Source organism: Hetaerina americana, unplaced genomic scaffold, assembly GCF_022747635.1.
Source record: "Hetaerina americana unplaced genomic scaffold, ioHetAmer1.1.p SCAF_12, whole genome shotgun sequence".
NCBI classification, from domain to species: Eukaryota; Metazoa; Arthropoda; class Insecta; order Odonata; family Calopterygidae; genus Hetaerina; species Hetaerina americana.
In genome coordinates, this window is record NW_027286292.1 from 20,000,678 (window position 1) to 20,028,543 (window position 27,866).

The 27,866-nt window shown below is 36.4% G+C and overlaps 1 protein-coding gene across 2 annotated transcripts in view; it reads left to right on the top strand.

The window, feature by feature from the left end:
- Positions 1-1,443: 1,443 nt before the first annotated feature.
- LOC139685886 (SET and MYND domain-containing protein 4-like) overlaps positions 1,444-27,866 on the top strand; it is a 70,262-nt gene continuing 43,839 nt past the window's right edge. Inside the window, exons 1-2 of one of the 2 annotated variants that reach the window (XM_071583014.1) lie at positions 1,444-1,531; positions 12,007-12,783. In XM_071583014.1, the coding sequence (XP_071439115.1) occupies positions 12,018-12,783 (766 nt within the window). In that variant the 5' untranslated portion in view covers positions 1,444-1,531; positions 12,007-12,017. Of the gene's footprint in view, positions 1,532-2,132; positions 2,221-12,006; positions 12,784-27,866 lie in introns of those variants that run through there. The other variant, XM_071583015.1, reaches the window with a different exon arrangement.

Genomic DNA, 27,866 nt, shown 5'->3' on the forward strand with positions numbered 1-27,866 from the left:
AGAAACACCAAGGAAATTTACCGGATGCGGTCTCTCCGCACATGTATTGGAATTGAAAATCGGTGACATCCAAAGGTTCTATTTTAAATATAAATTTTGGATGTCATCAATTAAGCTTCATTAATTCCAAACATATGGACTAATCATTTCTGTTTGCATTATCATTTACACACGCGTCTGCAATCTGCAGGAAGCCTTTATATTGAGGCCATTCTATACGTACAGTATTTAACCAATAAATTAAAATGTAAATAAATGATTTTTATTTATAGCCTTTGAATAAATTAGAGGAATTTTTAATATTATATTTTGTAAAGTATACAAGACGATTTCAAACAATGGGTTTTATGATTTAATTTAAAACAAAATTCAATTAACTTGGCTTTGATGTTAACACGCATTATCCACTGAAGTGGCATATGAAATATTAAAGAAGGGAAATAAATGGAGAGATTTTTGGTAATGCTCAAATATTTCCACCGAAAATATAAATAAAAAGGTTAAAGTAAACATAATTCAAAGGTTTTAATTAGTTTCTAAACATTTATATTGCTCTTAATTGTATCAAAGTGAAGACTGTTTTGCTCTAATGAGGGTATTGGCTGAAAAATTGCTATATAAAAACATTTATTTATATAATCAATATCTTGGCTAGCACAGCCATTTCCAAGCAATTTCAAATTTTTATTGGTTTATGAATAAAATTACTTACTCGCACAAAATATTTCTTATATGTGTATAACACCACCCAATTTTACCAAGTGTGTATGAATGTCAATCAAAAAGCTTGAGTTCCATGATTAATGTACTTACTAATTAGTTCATAGTTTGCCCGAAGTGAGACCAAAAGATGAGTTAAAATTGACCATTGACGTGAAAAATTAATCTCCCACGCAAATTGTTTTGAATATATATTTTTTTAAATTATAATAAAAAGGGCTTCAAACGTACATTATGAAATGAAGATGTTAAATGACTAATAAAATTAAATTTTTTAAACATTTTTACTCAGGATGTGAATAAATGACAAATTAAGGAAATTATATTTACCAGACATTTTGATACATATCCAGGCTGCTACTTAATGATTGAAATGACCATTAGGTTTATTTTTTTCCTAAGCAAGTGTGGAATTTGCATTTTTTTCGAATAAATTGTATGTTGCGAAACTAACGAATCAAAGTTTCCCTAGCTGTTTTCAATTACTTCTGTTGCTGAATGTATTAATTAAGGTTACTCCATTTCCTTGCCATAGAGTCCAAAAATATTCGGAAAAGACATTTCCTCCCGTTGCAAAGAAGGGAAATCAAGAGAGGGCGGACAGCCACTTTGAGTAGAGTCTCAAGAGAGACTCCCACACTACAAGTCACGTGGTTTCCTGAGTCCTATTTTAGGATGAGCGCCTATATGTGGTCCCTTGAATTTCGGATCAGATGTGCGCTTAGAAGAGCCACAGCAATTGTGACGGTGTGTTCAGTGATTTGACTCGGGCGCTGCCCCACTCTATTAGCAGAACAAGGTCGACAATACGGTAAGTGCTTAGTGTGTGAGTGACAGAGAAAATTATATTTTGCTACTGTCTATTTACCTGCTCAGTATCCACCTGCTTAAATTAGATACGGTGAAGTGGTAGAGGCGACAAGTAACGATCAGGGGTAATCAAGCAATTGCTGAGCTAGACATAATTGAAAGCTTACATTCTGGCTGGGCAGGCAATAGAATCACTTGTTAAGCAACCTTCACTAGATGACCGGTTGATCTGTTCGTGTGCAGTGGGACCAATGTTATGCTTCGATGTTGAGCGCTGATTAGATCAGGAGATGAGATTCCACGGAGAAAGAAGCAGCTTGACGGACGCTTGGATTGTGATTTGAAAGACGATTTTCGATAAGAAGCAGCTCTGTATTCATTAGGTGATCCAATGAAAACAGCCGAACAATCAAGTGTTGTGTTAGTTACAGTAGGCAACGGTCTCAATTAGACTGCATCGTACCAGTGTTGATTTTCATCCCTCATGTACCCGTGGAAAGGGATGTGATATTTTCGTTTCACCTCCAGGTCACGTTCGAAAATATTTGGCACCGATGTCATCGGTAATCAACTATCAGCGTCCAAATTCAAGTAAACATATTCGCTTGAAGTAATTACAGTGTCGTCAATCCTCGCCGCCGCCCACTTGAGGAATATGGACATCTATGCAAAAGGTGACATGAAAAGAAGGTATGCTGCTGGCCCAAACATTTTCCTCGTATCATTTGGTTTGGCACGTCTGATGTACCCAAAAACATGGAGTGGATAGCTATTATTTTTTGGCTTGTAAATAAAGGCAAATTGGATAAGGCTTTGGAAAACACACATAATGAAATTTTCTCCAAAATATAATATAGTAGGTGTATTAAAAATAATAAAAATCTCAATTATTAATTTCTTGAAGGAAATTCGCGAAATATTCATCGTAAATAATTTTAGCCTAGCGCACGATAACCACGGAAGAGAAGTAGTTAAAATACCCAGAATCCAACCTGGGCCTTCCCATCATTGGCAGCAAACTATATCGTGTCATATGCTAGGTCACCATTTTATCCATAAAAACAACAATTCGTCGCAGATTCCTTTTTAGTGAATGTAAGGCAGTAAATTTATAATTAGCAACTATTTAGCCAATATATGTATGTATATGAGTAAAATCCTAAAAATAGGTAGGGTTTTAATTTGTTGACCATTCTTGCTGGAAAACAAAAGTTTTCATGACTGATTCCCTCCTTAGCAAAAGTTCACACGAAATGTTTGAAATATTCATTTAAAATGAAAACAAACTATGTCTGCAACGTACTCTTCCAACTTTTACGCTAGCCAGTAAATATAACTTCGGACTATTATATTTGAATTCTCTGGGCGTTCTATACCAGAACAAAATCATGTGGTAAGCTTGTTTTTGTGTAGCTTGTACTGTTCCATTGATAAGATTAAATCTAATTGCATCAATATAGAATCGATTGAATTAGATTTAATCCATTATTATTGCTTCTTATAGTTACAAAGGTTTACATAAAATTAGTTATGGATTACTAGAGGAACTACGTTATGGCTGCTATTAATTTCTCATGAAAATTATTTATTTTTTCTTTTTTAAACATGCATATAATATTTATGTATACGCTACAATCATTTTGGATTAATCACAGAAATACTTAAATGATAATTATATTCAAAGAAATAAACCAATTTTAGCTAATAGTTCACAAAAGCAATGCGTCATTCAATCAATATCCAATCGATTAAAAAAAACAAGAGTACCTTTTTCTTAGGCAATTAATTATTAACTACAAGTAATTAAAACTAATATTATTAATTTATCTGGTATATGCTAACCGATGTTATGCATTACTGCATTTAAACAATGTAAATGTGAATGGAATATGTACATATTATATATAAAGGAAATTACCAAACGTATATAATTTATTTGTAGTAGCATTACTGAACGCATAAAGTAACGAAAATATTTTTTTCAGCATTTTTCACTTAATGACATTTCCAAAATTTTCATATTCTAATTTCTCCTTTATTTATTTATAATTGACCGTCAATGATTTTATTTTAGCAGTGTCTCACATTGACTACCTAAATTAAGATAGAGTAGGCGATCACAGTTGATTCTACCTTGCGCTGGGAATTCATACACGGATGTGTGATCGTATTTAGCAAGCAGAAGTATTTCCTTTAATTCTTGGGTGATCCTGTTGATGTGATGCGTATATATTTTGGAGAAAAAAGAGCAATATCCGTATTTCCAGCTATAACCGCCAATGTCACAGTTTCAAAGATAGAGGTTCCGGACGATGTACATCACCTTATACGTTTCTAACAACTTAGAACTCATGGAAAATAATTCGGAAAATATAATTTCCTCAGTATATACGGTTAATTAACTCCAACTATAAGATTTGTTTCGTTAACCAACTTGAATGCAAGAAGCTTCTTATACCGTGGGCTTTGGAATATGATTCTTAAAATAATCCATATTTACCGTTTCTAAGAAAGTCAACGACGAGCTAATTCAAGAAAGCTTCCAGTTTCACAAAAAAACACTCAATTAACGACATCGAGGGAAAAGTTGCCCTCCTCTTTCAGGATTTCGAAATTATTCCCTTTGCAAATCATAATCCACTCGGATTCAACGAAATGAATGCGACTTCTTGTAGCTGCTTCACTGTTCCATTTATTTTTCGAAGATATCCTTAGACTCTCCCCTAATAAGATTTCTAAGAATTTTCCATGTACATAGGAATTAATTATCAACCACATTCAATTTTCATCTCAACCCTATCTTCAGTGCTTTAATTCACAATGGTTTGAAACACAAAGAGCTTTATTAGTTTGCCAAGCATTCGTATATTCTCGAAAGGATTGTCAAATCAATGTTCTGATTGGATATCTTTGCATACTCTGGAACCCTAGACCGTGATATAATAGCTTTTTGGTTCATTAAATCTCTGTTTTTGTTTTAATTAATTATCAATCTACATTATATGGATATTTTTAGGGCCACTGTAGGCTGTACATTGCTCAAAATGTACACGTTGTGTGTAAGGGACTAATCTAAATTCTCTTCTGTCTCGAGGGATCTCGAGGAGGAATATTATCTTCAATTCTTGTCACTCGACTGTCAGAGATTATAATCTAAAATTCTGAGGATTTTTCCATCAATTCGCTAAAATAATGGAAGGAGCGACTTTCCCACCTTTATCGGGCCGTCGGAGTCTTTTCTAAGGTCAACCTTTGGATTCGGATTTTGGATCTGGATTTTTTCACTTTTGGGAGTTTGAATTGAGAAGTCAGGGTCATTCAAGAAAAGAATTATCACGTCCTTTAAACTCTAATTCATAAACATCTGGGTTTTAATCGGTCTTGGACCAACTAAAATATCCTTATTAAATTAGAGAACGCACTATATTTTACAAAATATTTTCATTTATTATATACTTCTTCCTCCTGTTTGACCAATGTATTTCGAAGCGTTTATTCGCAATTTAAAGAAAAATAACGCTTTTGGGCGCAAATGATCATGCATAACGATATGTTTATACATTTTAATCATCCTTTCAGGATTATAAATGAAAAACTGGCTCAAAATAAATTATTATAAAGCTTCCCTGGGCACGATTCTTAGCCAGTCACAAAAACTTATCTCCTGAAATGGGAACATGATACAACGGAATGGTGTTGATTACAAAAGCCAAAGTTTTTAGTAGGTCACATTTTCACCTCACGGCCAAGTTCTGGCAGAAATTCTCAATGAATTCATTTTTCTTCATTACTTTTTTTTCCAATTAAAAGATCACAGAAAAAAAATTCTTCTCCGAATTAACACTGGCAATGTATCGTAATGACAGAAATCACTCTCTGAGGCGAATCTTCACTATCAGTAGGGTCCTAAACCTCCTTCAAAATCGTAACAGGAGCAGGTCATTGAAAATTTCAATTCAGAATTCATATGAGACGGATCCTTTAAAATAAATGAAAATAACATCCCATAACACAGAAAATCCAATTTGGTGGTCTCTGCTTTGCCGTGTGCTAGGCGGGCAGGAAAAAGAGCCATTAAAACGGCCCTTTTTCCGTCTCAACCTCCATTCTAATCCATATATTTACACGGATTTTTCTGTTTGTTATAACCAGTGGGAGTTAAAAAATGACAAAAGCTTCGGTTGTAAAAAACTTATTCATGAAACCTTAGAATTTCGGCTGAAAAAAGCCGTCGGGCTTATTACTGGGTGAACTCTACCATCATATAACAAACCGACCTTCGCGTTGATTACTTTATTTATGTTTTTTTTATCCTAACATATGGGAGAAATTTATGAATACTTGATTCATTGAGCATAAGGGTATCGTAGGAGCGCAAGAGAGATACCACGAGTCATTGAATGATAGTCACTTTTGAATATTTAAATGCCTTCATAGCTAAGCCACGTTCTTAGCTTAGAAGAAGGGCTAGATAATACAACTTTAAAAATATGAAGTGAGGCTAGATGAAGGAGAGAAATACCCCCTGACTGAGGACTGCTAATTGTCATCCCAGCAAAGAGAAGCGTCCCTTTTTACTGACGGTGCATCAATTTTGCAACGACCGCCCGTTTCCAATTTTATTCGCTATGCATAACGCAGTTTTTTCTCTAGTACAGTTTATAATCACGAATCTATCGACTCAATGCCAATTTTTGATCGCAGCGTCCAAAAACTTCTGAAGCTATTTATAAATATTACTTTATAAGTAATCAATCGATGTGAGACAGAATTATTGTTAATTTAAACAACATTGATGATCGCCAAATGTGTCGCATCTACTCAATCCCAGAAGTGACAGGCTACTAAAAATGTGAACATGTCGTTAACACATAGGCCCACGAGCTCGTATCACCACAGAAGTGATCTTGAGCTTCTTGAGAAAAGAAGACCGAACGATGGAATGTAAGTTGCTTGCGTAAGAATCATAATATGGTGTATAAAATAATTTCTACCGTTAATTTCACTAATTATGATATCGAAGGCATTAACCGGAAGAGGGTAATCATAACACCAACGTAAATATTGACATAAAGGTATTTTCAAAAGTACAGTCTCCATACTTTGAGGTTGCTGCTATATTATTTTCGAGAATTTATTTTACCAAAAATTGTACATGATCGGGGAAATCTAAAACCAAACTCTCGTGTGTCTCAAAATAAGAGATTTCCGAGTTACGTGTACTGAGTTGCTGCGTATCTACCCAGACTATATTTGCTCAGACTGTTCCCTAGATAAGTACTCATCTGCCTATTCTCAAATTTCGAGTCAAATGAGAACATTATTAACAAATTATTACTCGATTTCTAAACGGTGGTTTTTGGGTATTGCACATTGTTCGATTTTAGGCGAATTCATTACAATTTGCCCAATGATTGCTAAAATTGCATATTCATAGCATTAGTAATTTTAAACGGCAACAGTAATTTTAACTGCAAATTATTTGAGTAATATCATTCATTTGTTACCGTATTTTCTTTTGCATGGCACATAAATTCTATTTTATTTATTATTATATAAATTCTATAAGCCTATTTTTCTGTTTTAAAAGAGAAGTCGTTTTTCGACTTAATAAAATTTATTTTATATGCTCCAACACGTTATTATTGACAATATTTCAAAACTTTTATTTCCACCGAAATTAAAAAGATTCTTGTTCCATCAATTGACTATTGCGTTTTGAGTTATATAGTTATATTATTTTTACTGGTATTCTGCCGTTTAAGGTAGGTTTTGGATAGACGCCTACGGTATATTTCTCAATGTATCCCAGCAAAACACAATCTGGAATCCCACACCACCATAAACCATTTTTTTAATTCAGTATACTTCCTTCCTCTCTTCATTCCATCCAATATCCCAATCCAACTCCTGCCTAATCCTCGCTTTCCTGATGTCAACCCCTCTATCACAATCTTCAACATTCCATTACCTATCAAAAACCTCTACATCCTTTGAATGTTTCCTAAAAATACCCTCTCCTTCTCCACCACGCCTAGCACTTCCTCGTTTGCTTTCCTTTCTATTCATACCATCACTTCCATTCTTCTTCATACTGCCATTTCAAAATCCTCCATTTTGCACCAATTATCTTTCTGAAGCGTTTCCGTACCATGCAAAACTACATTCCACATCAAAGTTTTAGCAAGCCATACACTTATTATTCCTCTCAACGTTCCATTATTATAATTCATCTCAACGTTCATGATATCAAGGTCCTCATCCTTGTGAAAGATAATTTGTCTAATGCAGATATTCTTCTTGCTTTCATCATTTCTGCTTCTACAAAATTTCTAATTACTTTCTCCGTTTCCAAAACACTTCCGAGATAAGTAATATCTTCCACCTGCCAATTTTATGGTGTCCTATTTTCATATTTAACTTAGCTTTCTTTCTCTCCAAAACTGATAGCTTTTTTTGCTTACATTAATTATGATCTTTTACCTAACGCATTGACTTTACAATGCGCTCAGCAACCCTTGGATGACTGGGTAACTGAACCTTATCATTCGCAAAACTAACTAATTTTATCAACTGCCCTCCGACTTTCCTTACTATTTCCAGTTCTTGCCTTGCCATGCTAACACACTCCTCAAAATATACGTACGTTAAATATTACAGCAGATAATCGACAACCCTATGTCTCCGTAACACTACCCGTTCCAACTCGACACCCGCCACAAATACCTGAGCGATCTGAGTTATGTACAGGTGGCGAAAAATAATGCAAACCATTTAATTACATACTGATCGTTCCTATTTATAAGTGACCTCATAATATCTATGGCACCACGCGGGTGTCTCCTCTTCCTGAACCTAAAATGACCATACTCTGAGTAATCAATTGCCTTGCTCTCAATCCTCTCCTAAATTATCCGAATAACTAATTTAGCTGCGAGTGAATTCAAATTTCTTCGATGGCTCTCACATACGCCTATTCCTTTTTTGAAACTAATATTGATATCATGAAATCTTACGGACAGATTCCCCCATCATAAATGCTAATAATTAGTCCTTAAAATCTCTTCTTTCCTCATTCTTTTAATCCATAAATGTATTATAGTTACATATATGTTGAATTCGAGTAAAACTTACTAATGAAATAAACGGGAAAGTAAGGCTTTTGATGTCTTGTTTTGTTTTTTTAGTTGCTTGTCCTGGTATAACGGTATCTATTTATTTGATTGCAATGGATTTTTGTCCTAAGTGATTTTTTCAATTGTACGTACCTATGAACGAACAATAGATTGAACTACTTCTGAAATAAAGTTGCAGTCCTGTGAATACAATTCAATCTTTCTGAATCCTACAGAAAATTCACATAGAGATGCAAAATAAATATTTTATGAATTTATATTGAAATTATTATGAATTAATGGAATTCAGTAAAGTAAAAATCTAAAAAAATACTTCTCTTATTGTTAATAAGAGTGACATTCAACTTTTCTAATACCATTCTTGAGCATTACGGTGAATACATGCCTTCGAATAAAATGGTTTAAAATAAGTGGATACAAAACTTTCGGAATGGCCCTATAAGCAAAGATTTGTGCTGAATATTTAATAACATGCGTACTGGAACACCTTGATGCCAATACTTCAGATAAAATAGATAAAATCCATGATATAGTACTGGATGATGAAAGAGTAAATGTGCACGAAATGCTTATGGTGTAGGCAAATGTAATGAATGCGAGCACAATATATCTCATCAGCATTTTTTCAATAGCAAGTTATCCGCAAGACGCGAAACGTGATTGCTGACAGTTGAACAAAAACAAAAACATGTGACATATTCCAAGCCAGTTTTGCAGCTTCTTCGGCAAAATTCGCAGGAATTGAGGCGTAGCTTCGTCACAGCCTGTGGGACAGGGACGCATAACTACACGTCTGACACCAAGGAGCGGTCCGAGAAATGGGTTGCCAGTGGGAAGTCAGATTAAAATAAGGAAAAGACTGCTCCTTTGCTGGGTTTATGGCGACCTTTTTTGGGATTCGCAAGGAGAATCCTCATTGAATATTTGAAAAAGAGTGGGGTATATTTTTTCCTCGTTATTAGACCGTTTTAAAATCGATTTGGATGAAAAATGTCTATCATTGATCCAAAAAAGATGTCCTTTTACATCACGAAAACGCACGATCTCACTGCTCTTCCGTCACGGTCACATTATTACTCGAATTACGATTCAAAACCGTTTCCCATCCTCCCTAATCTCCAGATTCGGCTCCCTCGTCTCTCGGTATCAATATCTGTTTTTAAATACGAATGTGACTGGTGGTAAATGATAATTTATTCAAGCGTGGAGGTGATTGTGCAAACATATTTATTTTACATTGTAGGAAAAAAATGCATTCTTTGAGAGAAGTCCACAATCTGACAAATTATTTACGTCGATACAAATGTTAGATGTCAACACACAATTGCATGTAAAAGTCATGTACTTGTAAAGATTCTTGGACAATGTCTTGCGGAATACATATTAAAATTGCTTAGAAACAATTACCATGGCTAACAACGACATTGTGATGATCAGAATAAGAATCAAGTCGTAAGAATTCAAATTAAAGATGAAAAACTAATTGATGTGAAAAAAATAAAGAGTACGAACAGGATGCATCCTCTCACTCAATCTTCAATTAACATTTGGACGAGAAAATAAAATAGGTACAGCTATAAACATCAAAGGAATTGAAGGATTCAAAGAGGATATAATCCTCATCCGATTCGCAGATGAGATGTCTGCGTAGCAAAAATTCCAGGAGAGCTCCAGGAATCTTTGAACAATGCACAACATACCTAAGAGGTTTATATCAGAGTAATGGAATTGAAGTCACAATCAAGAACACAGAAATCTTAGTACATGGAAAAGAGAAGATTCAGCAAGTTTGTCAAAAATGTAACTCTTGTTGCGAGCAAAACTTTCGAAAGAAATGTTTTTTTCCCGCAAGAACGGAATTTGTTTCGAAATTAGTAAAAGATGAAGCTCTCACATACCTTTGGGGTAACATAAAATAGATAAGACCTCATATGTTACCAAAGGAATTAAAAATCAGGAAATTAAATTCTCTATGAAGGAGAGCAACAAATATGTTAAATGAGGGCAAGTTGAGAAGGAAAGAATCAGTAAGCAAAAAGGTACTTGTGATGTATCACTCTATGAATTAGAGATTTCCAAAAAAAGCAGAAAACGGAAGACTCATGCCTGGGGGTGGAGGTGATGACAAAGGCCAAACGGATTGAAAATGCAGAGGAGGAAAATATAATATTTATGACATACGATAAAGAAAGAGAAGAACATAGGACACAGGAGAAAATAAGTACGTAAGAATGAGAAAAAATAGATAAATAAGCACATCTCGATACGTAATGGATTTTTAAGGAATTTAATAAAAAATAAGGCGCCACAATAATGATTGACGGATTGAAAAGAGACTGGAGTCAACCACTCACTTGGTTGACTGCTGCCGATGATTATTCATTGTCGATTTTATAGTATTCAAGGACAGACGCGAAAGTAGTTGTGCATTTTACGGTGCCTGGTAATTTAGGTTTGGTAAAGCACGCTCAATCCAATTGTTCTGGATCCATTATGTACCCGTACTCGAGGAGGATTTCCTATCTCACCCCAATCTAAGCTATGGCTTGTGAAATTTACATATTTACTATATGAGAAAGTTCCTTACTCTCTGCCAGCACTAGGTTTCTCGTTAATTTCCAGTGAATAGGGTATCACCCAGCTCGCGCGTTAATGGAATTGGCCAGAGGCATAACCCGGGATATCAACCTGTTACCTGCCAGCTAGCATGCCAAAGCAGACAGTGTGTAAACTCAGAAGCTACTACTGGCTATTTTAAGATTATATTGTTACAGAAAAGCTTCTGAAATTATTATGTGATCATTAAGCCCATTACCCGAATGGAAATTCATGCAGGTAAAACTCAAAGGGAATGCGTCCCTTCATATTTGCACGCATACCATTCGGAAAGCATTTTAAAATAGAAATATAATAGAGAATTTCTCATATTTTATCTTTATCTCAGTTGCGGGTTCCTAAAGTTTCATTTTTTTCAAGTATTCATTCCTCCCGCAGAAGATATTTCCAATCTTATTATTCACACATGAAATGCATAATCCATTTTATTTTATGATAGTAAGGGAAAATTGCCTCTTAGAGGAGATTAGGGAAAAACATGCGACATAAATAAACCAAGTGTATAAGGCATAAGTGAACCATAAGTGAACAAGGCATAAGTGAACCATAAACAAAATCCAATAAACCAATATTCAACATAGCTGATAATTTGGGTCACTAATTTGTCGTAATATCTCATACGCACATTGGGAATTTGAAAAAACTACCAAATCATTTGGTAGGCGCAATTCTGCGAAATAATATTTATTTTTGGAAGAAAATCAATTTTCTTTTTATTCTCCAGGCTTCCTCACCATGGGTGACCATTCATCCCTTTTCGATTGCTTCTACGAGACCACCTTCCACGAAACCAGAAAAGAAAATTTCCTCAAAACTTTCGGTCAAAAGCAAGACGATAGGGAAAGGATGGCTGCCGTCCTGGGACTGAGCGGCGTAAAGAATTTAACCGTGACCGAATCGTTCGAGGGGAAGAGCAGCATCAAATCCGACGGCCTGCTGGAGGACGCCATCGCCCGGGTGGCGGCTTCCGACCATTTTACCGCGGCAATCCTGACCGCGCCGCACCTGAGCACGGCTGAGGCTTCGGGTTACTTGGCCCGGGCTGGAGCTTTCTTATCGGAGGGAGATCCACACTCAGCAATCGTCGACGCAGAGAGGGCTTTGGAACTCGAGAACCTGATGGAGACGGAGGAAATCTTTCAGGCAGTAGAGACATTGGCGAGCGCCCTATGCCTCACGAAGGAATGCGATAGAGCCGCGAGGGTTCTCAACGAAGGGCTCCGAAAACTGAGGTCCACCAATTTGGACAATTCGCGCAAGGCAGCTGTGGTGGGTAAATTAGTCCCTTTGATGAGGAAGGCGAGAAAGATGAATGAGGAGTTGGATGTGCTGAAAGCAGGCTCAACAATGCATGTTGCTCGGGATGTGCGTCACAAGCCGAAGCTGCCGACCGTGTCGTACGGAATAAATTCAGCACTTCCCGCAGCTTCAGCGGCCGTGGCATTTAAATATTCCTCGGAGAGAGGGAGGCATTTGGCGGCTACGAGGGACTTAAAACCGGGTATGAGTTAATTATTTATTTATATTCCATCAAATACATTGGAATGGATTGATTCTGCATGAGCTCCTTCAGAGTTTGAAACAATTACACTCCAGTCCAAATATTCAATTACAGCAATCTAAGACTTGTGAAATATCAGTCGTAAGCTTAAAATTAATTTTTCTTTACTAACATTTTCGCTGTAATGGGAACATCAGAAATTGAAGGCAATCCCGTACTAATTAGGAGGTAGAGTTTTGTCAGGAGAGACAATGAAATCATTTTGTAGTTGGATCCATCCAGAACCTACGTTAACTTATATTACCTATTTAATATGTTTGATCAAATGAAAGTTATAAAATAAATATGCATATAGTGTCATCTACCAAATACAGCTAGCATTTTTTATGCAGTTATTTAGTCAATGACGCCTATGAATCATTAATGGACACATTACATATTCAACAAGTTCTGAAAGCTGAAATGATTCTTTTACCCTGCTTGTATATAGATTTATCCAAACTTTAAGTAAATAAATACTCAAGATAAAGTACCAGAATAATGGCAATAGGGTAGCACACTTTCACTCTGTGCGTCAGATATAATAATATATTGGCTAAAGCGGAAGCGACGGAATTTTGAATTTCGAAAGATTTCTTCTTTCATTTGATCTGAGTGAAATTTAAAAAAAAAATTAGATAGTGAAATATTCCGCAACATTCCATTGTTGCATTTATCTATTTGAAACATTTACATTTTTAAAAACATAAACAACATTTGCGCTTTCAGCTATTTCTTATAATCTTATATGAATGTTACCAGAAAAATTCATAATTCCACGAATAGAGTGATGTGAATTTAATGTGGTAGGTTTTTTAAGAATTATTTAACGTTATTTCCTCCGTCATTATTTTGGAAATTCATGTTGACACCATTTAGTAATTTGAGGTGAAGTGAGCAAATTAACTGTTAAATACATTTATTGTTTTTTGGCAAAATATTTAGACTGGCATAATTGCGGTCATCGTATAAATTTGTTTCACTCCACATGTATTTTTGTTAGGAAGTACAATTCCTCATATAGGGAATCCCTTAGCACTAATTCAAGAAGAGAGGTGTTTTCCATAGATGTATAGATGTTTCCTGACAAAGAAATAGTCATACGATGCAACTCCAAGAGATGTGAGCCAAGGATTATATTTATTTACTAACATTAATAAGAAATTTTTAACGAACATCAAGTCCAGGGAAGTTAATTTCAAACAAGACCGCTTTCCTCATAGACAGAAAATACCAAAAGGCAAGTACTTTTCCTCTGACTTAAAAATTATTTTAGGTGATGATTAACAAGAGACGTTATGACAATTACCTCTTCCACAATGTAACCAATAATATGTAGGGTATATTTATTGATTTCTGACCATATGTAGGGTATATTTATTGATTTCTGAACATATTAAACGTCCGTAAAATATGAGTTGATACCGATGACGAGTGACGATGCTAGAGAAAATATAAAACCCAAAATAATGAAAGAAATGAGAGGTTTTCTTTCACATTGCGTAAGTATTAATTAATTCTTTCCAAAATTCCTTGTTTCAGGAAATATATTGCTTGAATGCTTTATTTATTTAATTCAACCGTTTTTTTTTAAGTTTTAAAATTTCACTGAAGTGTAAGTGAAATTAAATGTGTATACACATCCATTTGAAATGTAGTCACGCGAGAACATTGAATGCAATATTGAATACAGCTCATGGGTTATGATCGATGTTTTTGTATTTAGAGTATTTTTCCTCCGACATCACACCAGTTTTTTTGCTGGTGAGAGGTGTGAATATTTAACGCAAACTTCCATTTCTCCATGCGCAAACGGTGTGGCGATCCTTAATGAGCATCGCTCACTGGCTGAGACAAAAAAACTGTCATTTAATTGGTACATATCTCTAAGATGACCTTGATTATGTCCTATTTCCGAGAACCTTTGCTTACAAAATAGGTCTTCCTAAAAACGAGAAGAATAGCAGCTTAAATCGAATGCTTAAGTGATAAATCTCGATGAGTTCATATCATTCTCTTGTTTCCATGATCCGAAAATGTATACTCGAAGGAATTAATTAGCTACCTTCCGACTTTTTCGGAGTATATATTTTCAAGAGTAAATGTATACTTTTCTTGACTAACCGCTTGTCTATTTGACCAAAGGAATAATATATTCGTAATACGTACAATAATCAGATACATTTTTCAGAGCTTCGTTTTGTACCCGATATGCACAATCTTTCCTCCCAATCTAGAAATTTAATTGGAAGCGATAAATCGTCAATAGTAATCACAGTTGTTTATCCATGATAAGTTAAGTAGACAAAATAACATAAAATATATCTGATTCTTTTAATTATTTCATTTGATCTCTCAATTCTGAAAGAATGCTCGTTAGACTATTTTATGGAACTCAAAAGTTAATTTTCAATGGATATATTGTGATAATCCTTAGATTGAGTTATCGCATTGAGAATCGCATTATACCCAAACTGATAAGAAGGTAATGACATGATTTCAAAAGATCGATACCAAAAATGAGTTTTGAGGAAGATTAGATAAAAACATAATATTTGTATTTCTCATGAGGCCGCAGTTAGATTTCTATATTTAGTATTGAAAGTACTTTTTATCCAAGATCAATTGGAATCATGCTGTGATTAAATAAATATACCAAAATTAATGACGTTTTCAATTCAATTAGGCAATTTGGATTGATTATCGATTCAATATCAGGGTAAAATTCACTGCTAAAGCGGATTCCTACATTTATGTTCCCTTATTTTTTGAAAAGCTATTGCTTGGTAATCAAGAGTCAAGAATTTTTTTATGCATAATTCAGTCTAATTGATTAACAAACATAACCAGCTAACTTCTTTCCAATCTAAAATATATTCTGTCAATATTTGTCCATGAATGCTCATGAGCATAAATACAAGGATGGTCAGGAATATTTCCAGCGTCACAAGTAAACCAAGCCTTTTCTTCAAATTTCCATTGATTTTTCTAAATGAGTCTCCCGCTTCAATGACCACGTTTCCGCGCCGTACGCGCCTACGCTCCATTCCAAAGTTTTTACGAGTCATTTCTTAACATCCTTACTCAACGTCCCTCTCATCTACTCCCTCCTCCTTGTGAAACCTCTTTGCCTAACGCAATTCTTCTCCCTAAGTCCTAACTACTTTTACCGTGTTGGTCCAAAACACTTCCGAGATACGTAAACTGTTCTACTTGCTCTAGTTTTTCCCCTCCTATTTTAATGTTTCACTTCGCTTTTTCTTTCTAAAAAATTGCATAACCTTTGTTTTATTAATATTGATTTTCGTCCCATATATGTTGAACTGAATTTCCAATTAACTCAGCAATGCTTGAAACCCTTTGCCTGACTGACAAACTAAAGCTTGGTCATCAGCAAACTGATTTTACGAATTCCCCGCCCACTTTCATTCCTACCTCTAGTTCTTCCCATGCCTCTTTAATCATTTCCTCTGCATACAGATTGAAAAGCAACGGTGATAATGGGCAACCCTGCCTTACACCTCTTCCTAACACTGCCCATCCCGACCTCCCATTCCCCACTCGCACCTGAGCAGTCTGAGACTGGTAAAGGTTGCTGATTAGCCTTCTGTCCCTCCAATCTATTCATATTTTCTTCAATATACTCATTATTTTTTCCCGATTCACTCTATCAAACGCTTTTTCGAAATCTACGAAACAGGAAAATACTTCCTGGTTGTATTCTAAATTTCTCTCGATAATAATTTCATTACTGCAATGGCATCACGCGTACCTACCCCTTCCTGAACCGAAACTGATCATCCCCGAGTAACAATTTTCCCTCCTCTCTATTCTTTTGTTGGTAATCCTAAGAATGAAATTAGCTTCATAGAATGTCACACTTACTTTCCTATAGTCCTCACATGATGTAGCCTTTACCTTTTTCGGAATAGGTACTAACACTGATCTCACAAAGTCTTCCGGCCAGATTCCTTCCTCATAAATACTGCGAATGAGCGCATATAACCTCTTCCTCCCACATTTTCCTAAACATTTCAATAGTTCCGCGGGAATGTTATCCACCCGCACGGCCTTATTTAGTTTCATCTCCCTTAATGCCTTTTCTATCTCATCGTCGAGTATGCCTGGACCTAAGCTATCTTCCTCTACGTCATGTTCCTTTTCTATGTCTAACTTTGTTGGTCTAAGCTCATTACTATACAGTTCTTCTATATACTCCTTCCATCCCTCTTGGATCTTTTCTGCGTCAACTATTACCTTACCCGCCTTATCTCTAACTGCTATCGTTGATCTCCCTTTCTTATTTCCCGATAAACATTTAACTTTGCTGTACAGCGCACCGATTTCACCCTTCCTCTGCAGACTTTCCATATCCTCGCACTGCGTCTTCCACCATGCTTCTTTTGCTTTATTTGTTCCCCGTCTCAATTTATTGTTTAAATCTTTGTACTTCATTTGCCGAACTCTGTGTTTACATTATTTCATGTTCTTCTCTCATTATATTTGCATTCTCATTCGTAATCCTCGGTTGCCTGGTCCTTTTTCCGTTAACGATTCCTATATTATGTTTTGCGGCTTTCGATATCCCTTTCTTGGTACCTTCCCAATTTTCTTCGATAGTACTCAGCTCTTTACCATCCTCCGTGATTTTCTCTGTTGGTACTCCTTTCTTGTCAATCAATTTAACGCTTCTACATTTCATTTCCCAACCTGCCGCCCCTGCCCTATTTTTGAAACAGACGCTATTTTTCATTACAAATAAATTGTGGTCAGAGTCCACATCCTCTCCCGGGAAGCTTTGCGAATTTATTACACTGTCCCTAAACTTGTTCCTAAACGTGTTGCTTGGTTGGCGGTAGGTTGAGAAATGGGATTTTTGAAGCATTAACTAGAATGACAAGGAAGGAGTATCATCAGGCTTTGAGAAAATCATGGATAAGAGTAGAGAGCTGAGTTATATCGAAAACATGGGAATATATAAAAAACGGATATCGAAAGCCGCAAATAGAACTATAGGAACCGTTTGTGGGAAAAGGACAAGGAAAACATAGATCACGGACGACATGATTAGAAAAATAGATGAGAGAAGGAAATAGAAAAATATAAACACAGAGATAGGCAAGAAGGAAGTAAAAAGGGCTAAATAATAAATTGAGACGTGTAGCAAATAAAGCAAAGAAATATGATTGAACATGTAGTACGAGGATATGGGAAATCTGCAGAGGAAAGGTGAATTTAATGCCATATACAAAATGGTTTGAAACACTTTCGGAAATTAGGAAGAGACGATCCATTTTAAAAGTTAAAAATAAGTGGGGTAAGAAAATACGAGGTTTGTTCAAAGAGTATTGCGAATTTTGAATTATCGCGGGTAACAGGTATTTGATTTTCGATTTTTTTGTGGTGATATGTTGGTACTTATGTCTCTCACTTAGGCTGAAACGTTCGGCCATTTTGAATGTTTAGTTAATTGTTGCTGCTTTGCTGGGACGTGTTGTGGCTTGTGTTCGACTTTTGCCTGTTCCAAAAAATGGATCAAAGAATCTGAATCAAATGTTGTGATAAACGAAATTAAGTGCGCGGACGCATTACGAATGTTGACTGTGGCATGTGGAGAAGCTACCTTGGACCAAAGCAACGTTTACCGGGGGTTCAATATGTTCTCAGAGGGCAGAGAAGATTTGAAGGACGAAGAGCGTGCCGGACGCCTCAGCACGCCAACAGACGAAAGCATTGATGGAATGAAGAACATAGTATTGGCCAATCGCCGAATCACCGTTAGAAAAGTTGCCGAGGATCGAAAGATATCGATTGGCTCGTGCCATTCGATTTTTACCAATGATTTGGGCATGACACGGGGCGCCGCGAGATTCGTACCATAATTGCTCAGTTTCGACCAAAAACAGCAACGCATTAACATTGCAAATGAGGTGTTGGACTCTGTCTACGGCGACCCAAACTTGCTCTAGAGGGTCATAACTGGTGATGAATCACTTATATATGGTGTTGACGTGGAAACTAAAGCTCAATCATCCCAATGGAACCTGCAGCACGAGCTAAGATCGAAAAAAGCGCATCACGTTCGGTCGATTGTGAGATTTTTGCTCGCAGTTTTCTTCAACTGAAGGGGCATGGTGCATCATGAGTTCTTGCTAAAACGTAGAACGGTAAATAAGAAATATTAACCGCAAGGTATGCGCAATTCGCGCAAAGCAATCTGGCACAACCGCCCGGATTTGTGGAAGAACAAAAATTGGTTTTGCACCATGACAACGCCCCTACCACACATCCTTACTTCTTTGGCCAAAAACAACACACTAATGATGCCGAAGCCACCCTATTCCTCAGATCTGACCCCAAGTGACTTTTAATTGTTCCCGAAACTGAAGAGGCCCATGGAAAGGACAACCCTATGATTGCCGAGATAAAGACTGCATCGAAGGAGGAGCTGAACAAGGTCGCAAAAAATGATTTGTTGAAGTTGTTCGAGGATTGGGAAAAACGTAGGCACAAGTGCATAATATCTATTGGGGATTACTTTGAAGGGGAAAAATAGATATTCATGAATAATAAAATAATCAACACAAAAGTCGTGATACTTTTTGAACAAACCTCGGACGTAATAGAAGTAGAAAAGATCCAAGAGAGTTAAAAGGATAATCTTGCAGGACTGTATGGTAATGGGTTTAGGCTAATAGCTTAGACATAGAGTGAGAGTATGACGTTGATGAAACTAGCCCAGGTCCAGGCATACTTGACGAAGAGAAAGAAAGGGAATTTATGGAGATGAAATCATAGAAGGTTTCGGGGGTGGACAACATTCCTGTGGAATTAGTAAAATGGTTAGGGAAATCGTGAGGAAGAGTCTATATTGAGTGATTCGTAGCATCTATGAGGAAGGTATCTGGACAAAAGACAGTGAGGTCAGTGTTAGTTCACATTCCGAAAAAGGTATCATGTGAGGACTACTGAACAATAAGTATGATATCCCACGCAGCTGAAGTTGTTCTCAGGATCATCGGTAAAGAATAGAGGAGGGCAAATTGCTACTTAGGGGATGATCAGTTTCGGTTTAGGAAGGGGTAGGTACGCGTGATGCCATTGCGGTAATGAGATCACTAATAAAGAGGAATATAGAAAACAATCAGGACATATTTGCCTGTTCCGAAGATTTCGAAAAGGCGTTTCATAGAGTGAATTGAAAAAAAATTAGGAATAATCTGGAGACAATCGGAATAGATTGGAGAGACAGGCGACTAATCCGCAACCTGTACATTTCTCAGACTGCTCAGGTACGAGTAGGGAACGTAGAGTCCGGATGGCAGTGTTAGGAAAAGGCAGGGTTGTCCGTTATCACCCTTGCGGTTCAACGTATATGTGGAGGAAATGATTTGAGAGGCATGGGAAAAACTGGAGATAGGACTGAAAGTAGGCGGGGAATTCATAAAACCCATGAGGTTTTCTGATAACCAAGCTCTAATTTGCCAGTCAGCCAAGGGGTGCTTCATGTATAAAAAAAGCGGAGAAATGTTATTTTGAGATGAAAAAAATAAGTTCTTTCTTCCTATTCTGACGTATTTTTTGTAGCATAACGGTGGTTTCTTTGTGGGCAGACATTGCATATAAATACACAATCAATAGATTAATTAACATAAATATGGATCACGGATGAGATGATTACCAAGATGGATGAGCGGCGAAAATGGAAGAATGTAAATACGGAATTAGGCAAAATGAAGTACAAAGAATAAAACAATAAATTGAGGCGGGCAACAAATAAAGCAAAAGAAGCATGGTGGAAGACGCAGTGCGAGGATTTGGAAAGTCTGCAGAGGAAGGGTGAAATCGGTGCGCTGTACAGCAAAGTTAAATGTTTATCGGGAAATAAGAAAGGGAGATCAACGATAGCAGTTAGAGATAAGGCGGGTAAGGTAATAGTTGACGCAGAAAAGATCCAAGAGGGATGGAAGGAGTATATAGAAGAACTGTATAGTAATGAGCTTAGACCAACAAAGTTAGACATAGAAAAGGAACATGACGTAGAGGAAGATAGCTTAGGTCCAGGCATACTCGACGATGAGATAGAAAAGGCATTAAGGGAGATGAAACTAAATAAGGCCGTGCGGGTGGATAACATTCCCGCGGAACTATTGAAATGTTTAGGAAAATGTGGGAGGAAGAGGTTATATGCGCTCATTCGCAGTATTTATGAGGAAGGAATCTGGCCGGAAGACTTTGTGAGATCAGTGTTAGTACCTATTCCGAAAAAGGTAAAGGCTACATCATGTGAGGACTATAGGAAAGTAAGTGTGACATTCTATGAAGCTAATTTCATTCTTAGGATTACCAACAAAAGAATAGAGAGGAGGGAAAATTGTTACTCGGGGATGATCAGTTTCGGTTCAGGAAGGGGTAGGTACGCGTGATGCCATTGCAGTAATGAAATTATTATCGAGAGAAATTTAGAATACAACCAGGAAGTATTTTCCTGTTTCGTAGATTTCGAAAAAGCGTTTGATAGAGTGAATCGGGAAAAAATAATGAGTATATTGAAGAAAATATGAATAGATTGGAGGGACAGAAGGCTAATCAGCAACCTTTACCAGTCTCAGACTTCTCAGGTGCGAGTGGGGAATGGGAGGTCGGGATGGGCAGTGTTAGGAAGAGGTGTAAGGCAGGGTTGCCCATTATCACCGTTGCTTTTCAATCTGTATGCAGAGGAAATCATTAAAGAGGCATGGGAAGAACTGGAGGTAGGAATGAAAGTGGGCGGGGAATTCGTAAAATCAGTTTGCTGATGACCAAGCTTTAGTTTGTCAGTCAGGCAAAGGGTTTCAAGCATTGCTGAGTTAATTGGAAATTCAGTTCGACATATATGGGACGAAAATCAATATTAATAAAACAAAGGTTATGCGATTTTCTAGAAAGAAAAAGCGAAGTGAAACATTAAAATAGGAGGGGAAAAACTAGAGCAAGTAGAACAGTTTACGTATCTCGGAAGTGTTTTGGACCAACACGGTCAAAGTAGTTAGGACTTAGGGAGAAGAATTGCGTTAGGCAAAGAGGCTTTCACAAGGAGGAGGTAGTTAATGACGGGGACGTTGAGTAAGGTTGTTAAGAAAAGACTCGTACAAACTTTGATATGGAGCGTAGCTATGTACGGCGCGGAAACGTGGTCATTGAAGCAGGAGGATAGACGTAGACTGGAGGCTTTTGAAATGTGGGTGTGGAGAAGAATGGAGAAGGTGAAATGGACAGAGAAGAAAACAAACGAGGAAGTACTTGGTATGGTAGGCGAAGAGAGGGGTTTGCAGGGAGCAATCCTATGGAGGCAGGAAAAGTGGCTGAAGGGGGTATTGGCCGGTAGCGGGATGTTGAAGACTGTAATTGAGGGGAGAATGTTAGGCAAACGAGGAAAGGGAAAGAACAGGATAGGGATATTGGACGGGATGAAGGGAGGAAGAAAGTACTCAGAGCTGAAGAGGGACCTGATGTGGAGTAGGATGTTGTGTTTTGCTAGGGGCCACAAATTATTTAATTAGTAATTACCCTCATCCAAAAACCTACCATAACCGGTAGATTACCTAATAATAATGATGTTAAAAATATCCCTTTTTATTCGTATTTCATGGAATAAACCAGTTTTTGCTTCTCTCTTTAGTTCAAGAATTACATCAAATAACTCTCATTTTTATTTGGAAATATTTTTAAGCACTTGTATTTAAATTTTTACATGACCTTCAAAAACTCTAGAAATGTTGTTGGATTTCGTTTCATGTTTGTAGTATGCATTTTTGCATGATGTTTCACGTACTTTAACATGTCCAATTTAATGACGACGTGTGCCGCAGACTTAGATTTGGCTACAGGTTACCAATTTTCACTTTAGAAATGGATGTCTTTTAATGGCTTGTCATGTCAATTTCCTATGCATTCAATTAAAATTAAGTTGGCCCAACTTTTGTTAACAGAAATTCGTATTTTTGTAGCAGTGATCCTTTGCAATGCTATTTGACCTGAATAACTTGTCCTCCAGCATATTTCATAACAGATAATTCTAACAGAAGACTTCTCAGTACATGAAACCGATTTCTTTGGATTTTACGTCATGAACCTTGAGAAATCTTGGAATTTGACTTGTGCTTATTCATATCGTGTTTTCTAATTGTACTCAGAGGAGAAACCGATAACTTTTGCTTTATATTCTCATGATCTCAAGGATCAAGGAGATATTTTTAATCATCCTTTAACTGTATAATCATACATATTTCGTTGAGTGCACAATTAAACCAAGATAATGCCGGAGATTCATAGTATTTCCCTTACATTGAAGAGCGATATTTAAAGTGTCACATCGATTGCATTGAAAAACTTCGCTTCTGCCTGGAACTGGCACTTGCCCACGGTAGAAGCAGTGTCCTTATGGGTCATTTATGAGAAGTGAAAATTTGGGATCTGAGTCAAGAAGAAATAAAAATTTTTTAAACCTCGAAGGCATTCCAAGTTCCCACACGGGCAAGTTGAAATTCGCTGAAATGAGGGTTGGTTGAAGCAGGAAGGTCTTCCATCGAGACCCACCGGAATTGAAACAAGGAGGGAACCAGGAAGGAAAGCTCCAAGGCCCTCAGAGGAACTCCGTTGCCCTTGTTTGGTCTCTTCCAGTCCCACGTTGGGACCAGCCCCATCTTGTCTTAGGGCAACAGCAATATGTGACGCGATGCGGCTGGCGCAAGACTTTTTGTTAGATGTCGACATCCGAGCCTTCGAGGGCGGTGGGAGGCAAGCAAACAAACAAATAATGAGCGACGACTTGGGAGAGCACAAGGTTACGTGGCCTTTTCTTGCTCTCGACGGGAGTTTTTCCCGGGAGTTAACGAGGTGAATAAGGATGGCAAGTGGATAAAATGCCACTGAGGGGGTGAAGGTCGATCGACTGAACGGGGGATGCCAGTGAGGAGAGAGGGGGTGAGTGCAAGGGAGCGTAGGGCAAAGGCGACGATCCCTGCTGCCTCCATAAAATTACTATGGCCCTGGAGTGACGACATGAATTTCACATGATGAGCCGACAGCGGATGCAGTGTACTTGCCGTGCATGGTGCTGCTATACAAATGATAATTTGAAAGTTGTTAACCACCTTGGGAGGCACGTGACAACTGAATACGTGGTTTTGGAAATGTGGAAACGAAAGCTGGCCTGATTGCGTGTAAATCTGCGTGTATGTTTCTGTGGTTGCGTGTGTTTTGGTGAGTGTGATTGTCTGTGTGTGACATAAAATCCTGTGCATTAGCCCATGCCATAGGGTAATCATTGTCCAAGTTTTCAAAATGCGGATGGAGTTCAGGCATTCACGCATTCAGGTGACTCTTATTTGCAAAATGTTGTGTGAATAAAGATATTTCTCATAATTATTTATTGTCATTTGTTTAAATTTTCTTTAATGCATGCTTGAATTTTGAAAATGGCTACACCTTATTATGTGTGCGTAAATAAACTGTATGTGTTATGGAAATTGAAACATTATCCTAAAAGTTGATTTAAAATTGCAGAACAGGCAAATGTGTTAAAATTTAAAGTATTCACATTTACTTCCAGTCTTGTTTATTGTGATTTGAGGAGGAATTATTTTGCTCATATTTTCGGCACACTAAGGAGCATAAAAAGTACAAATTCATAATTGGGAGCTCATGCATAGTGGACTGTCATGAGCGTGTCATTAAAATTCAGGCGGAAAAATGACAAATGATATATATCATCTAAATTTGACACACAAACGCATCCCATTGAAATGCTGTTGTTTCCAGAACCATAATGTTACAAAATGATATTTTTCGTTGCTTTCGCAATGATGGTGATGGTGATAACTGACCTCAAAATTAAATTACCTCAACATGAAATTGAACTCCTGCGGAGGAAATGCTCCGAATACAATAACGCGAGACCCGGGTAATCGTTAAAACTTAAGGACTTCTTTTCGTAATTTAATCCAATTAGAACTAATTATTTAAAATAACATGCTGTTCTATCAAAAGAAATGGCTAAAATTGAGTATTTCATTTCCGAAAACTTCGAAATATTCCCTTTTATATTTTTTTATTGCAGAGGTATAATTATTGCTCTTTGCGGTAAAATAAAGAGGATAAAAACACTAAGTATTTCAAATAAGTTTGAATAGAATTTCAAGCACATTTTCATAGGATTCTTGGTTGGAAAGATGAGTTGGAAAGATGATATTAATGGGCAGAAGTAGTATCTATAATGAATTTATAAAAATCGTCTTCTTTTAGCTTTAATTAAGACTTGTCAAGCTTAGCAGAGAGTGAACAGAGGTTAAAATGCCTCACAGAATTGAAAAATGTGTATTTTACTCTTTGGTTTACGATATTTCAAAAAAAACATAGCCAAAGAATAAAATATTTAGAGACAGTCTGGACTTAACGCAATAATCCTGATATTTTCTTCATACCCCAAAAAATGTTCTGAGGGGAATGAATAGAAATAGCTTATACATAACAGCTTGTGGATGGCTGAATGTGGGCCTTAGTGTGCCATTGCACTTGAATTAAATGCGCTCCTTTACTGATAAGAATCAACTTTTGAATTAATTAAGGTGCTGTTTTAGGAGGTGAGCAAATGTGGTTAGGAATAATTGTGAGCATTAAGAAATAAGCACATACTCACTAAGGGATGATAATCGTGAATGCCGTAGAAGACGAATGCACCAGAACGAATTTAAATTACCTAACATAATTTCAGGAGGGTTTAATATTGCAAATGTTATATTTGGATCCTTGTGATAAAATAGAACGAAATGATAAGGTGATTTTTGCAATCACTTGAGAAGTTGGAAATTTTTAGAGAAGTACGAATAGGAGCATGAAGAGAAGCATTTAAGTTTTTAACGCGCAAAGTTATTATTTAATATAATCAGTTTATAATATGATTATCAAATGTAAATTTAAGATAATTTTAATAATGCGTCTATGATGATCATATGAGGCCCGAATGTATCAACATAATAAGATTTTTTTCAAAATATTTAAAAAATGTAACCATTCCATTTTAACAATAGTACAAGATATACCTGGGCATTATTACGACAAATCTTGATAAGATAATCCAAATGTTTGTATATATCAGGATATAAGAAACAAATGTTTCGTGATATAAAATTCTGTACGATCCCCTAATTTCCTTTATACATTTTTAAGCTCACAGTGGCATTTAGGCGTCTAATTGAAAATTGTGCCTATTATATTCTTGAAATATTTCAACGAAAAACCCAGTAGTAACTACAATTAACCCTATAGTATCTATGCAACATGTTGAAGAAAGTGGTGGTTGAAGTAATAGGCTTTATAAGTTTCTCTAACATGTTTATCCAAGTCCACAATTTTTCCTCGATATTTTCACAAAGATACTTTGTATCCATTTGAAAATTTTACTTCGTGAGATTGTAGCATATCAATTAGAAAATCACGTATAAAAATTGAATATAAAGACACTTAGCTTTTTCCATCGGTGAAAATAACCACTGTATTTCGTTTTCATTTTTTTAGTTAAAAACTTCGATTTTCCTGATATGATGATTACCCAGAATTATGATCCAAATACTTTTTTGTTAGCACAAGGTACGAAAGAAGGTGATTGTATCTGCTCAGATATAATCCATGCGAAACGAAAATTATGACTTCCAAATTCTAAAGATAACACGAATGCAATTATATTAATGGACAAAAAGCCTTACAACGTTGTGAAATTCGTCAGACCTAAGGCTCACTAAAATGTTATTTTCACCCGAGCTTTTTGTGACAGAAAATCAATTTTAATGACCTATATTCACGGAAATTATAAAATAAAACCTAATATGCAGCATAAGTTGCACCTGCGTCTCCATTTGAAACAAAAAATCAAAGTTTGACGGTGCACTTTAGAAATTGAAGTGTCACTCTGATTTGTGTTTCAGTATTATTACTTTTTTCTCTACCACAATGAGAGCAAAGACCTCATAAGAATGACGTTGTAAATCAGCAATTGGGTTGTTTTTTCACTCTTTTTGAAAGTGTTGATTTATTTTCCTATATCATCTATTATAAAAACGTTTTCCTGTCGATGGCATTCATTTAATCATATCAAGCACAAATAACATTGATATGCCTTAAAAAGATAAAGATTTCTTTTGAGCGGATTAACCATCAAGCCTCATCAGCTAAGAGGTCGACATTCAATGCTTAGACTTGCGTAAGTATTTCAATTGACCTTAGGGCGAGCAGCTTCATCATAGTGTCTATCGAACAAAGATTGAATGGGCAACTCGAATTATGAACTCCTCCTTAGTATTCTAAGGGTTTTATATTTGTAGTTATGCCTTAGATATGAAGCTCTTTAATGGAAAAAGTTGCAGCATAAAATCTACATGTCCAATGACAAAAATAGGAAACCTGTTATTTCCACTTATATTCATTTGTATTGCCAGATCTTTACTCTGGTTAGATAAGGGGAAATATTATTTAATTGTTTATCAGTAAAGTATAAATGCGTCATGCGTATGGTACGAATATTTTATTGAATTTAAACAAAACTATAAAAAAACGCCTTGATACCAAAATGATTTCATGATTAGATTCTAGTAAAGCAAAACACACGGCAGGTTAGAATATTCCTGGTAATAATTTGGCTTACATAGGAAATTTAATGCTACCAAATAGAACTGAAGGTCAAAAATAATCTTTCTTAAAGAAATATTTTGGGAATGAGTTTTCTAAAGGGTAAAGTACTGGCTTCCCACCCAGAGGTTTCGATTACTATAGGCGGTAGAACGTTTTCGGTGGTATCCTGATCCCTACCTGAGGTGCTTCGTGGTGAGCACTTTGAGCACTTTCATTTTATTGTTGAAGAGGATATAAGAAGCATGCCATTCACAGGTATTTCCACATTTGCCTAATCTATATAATAGAGTAGAAAACCAGTTCATCAATTGGTAAGCACAAGATTGAGTGCATTTAGTTGATTTAAATTCTTTGATAATCATTAGATAATCGGAATT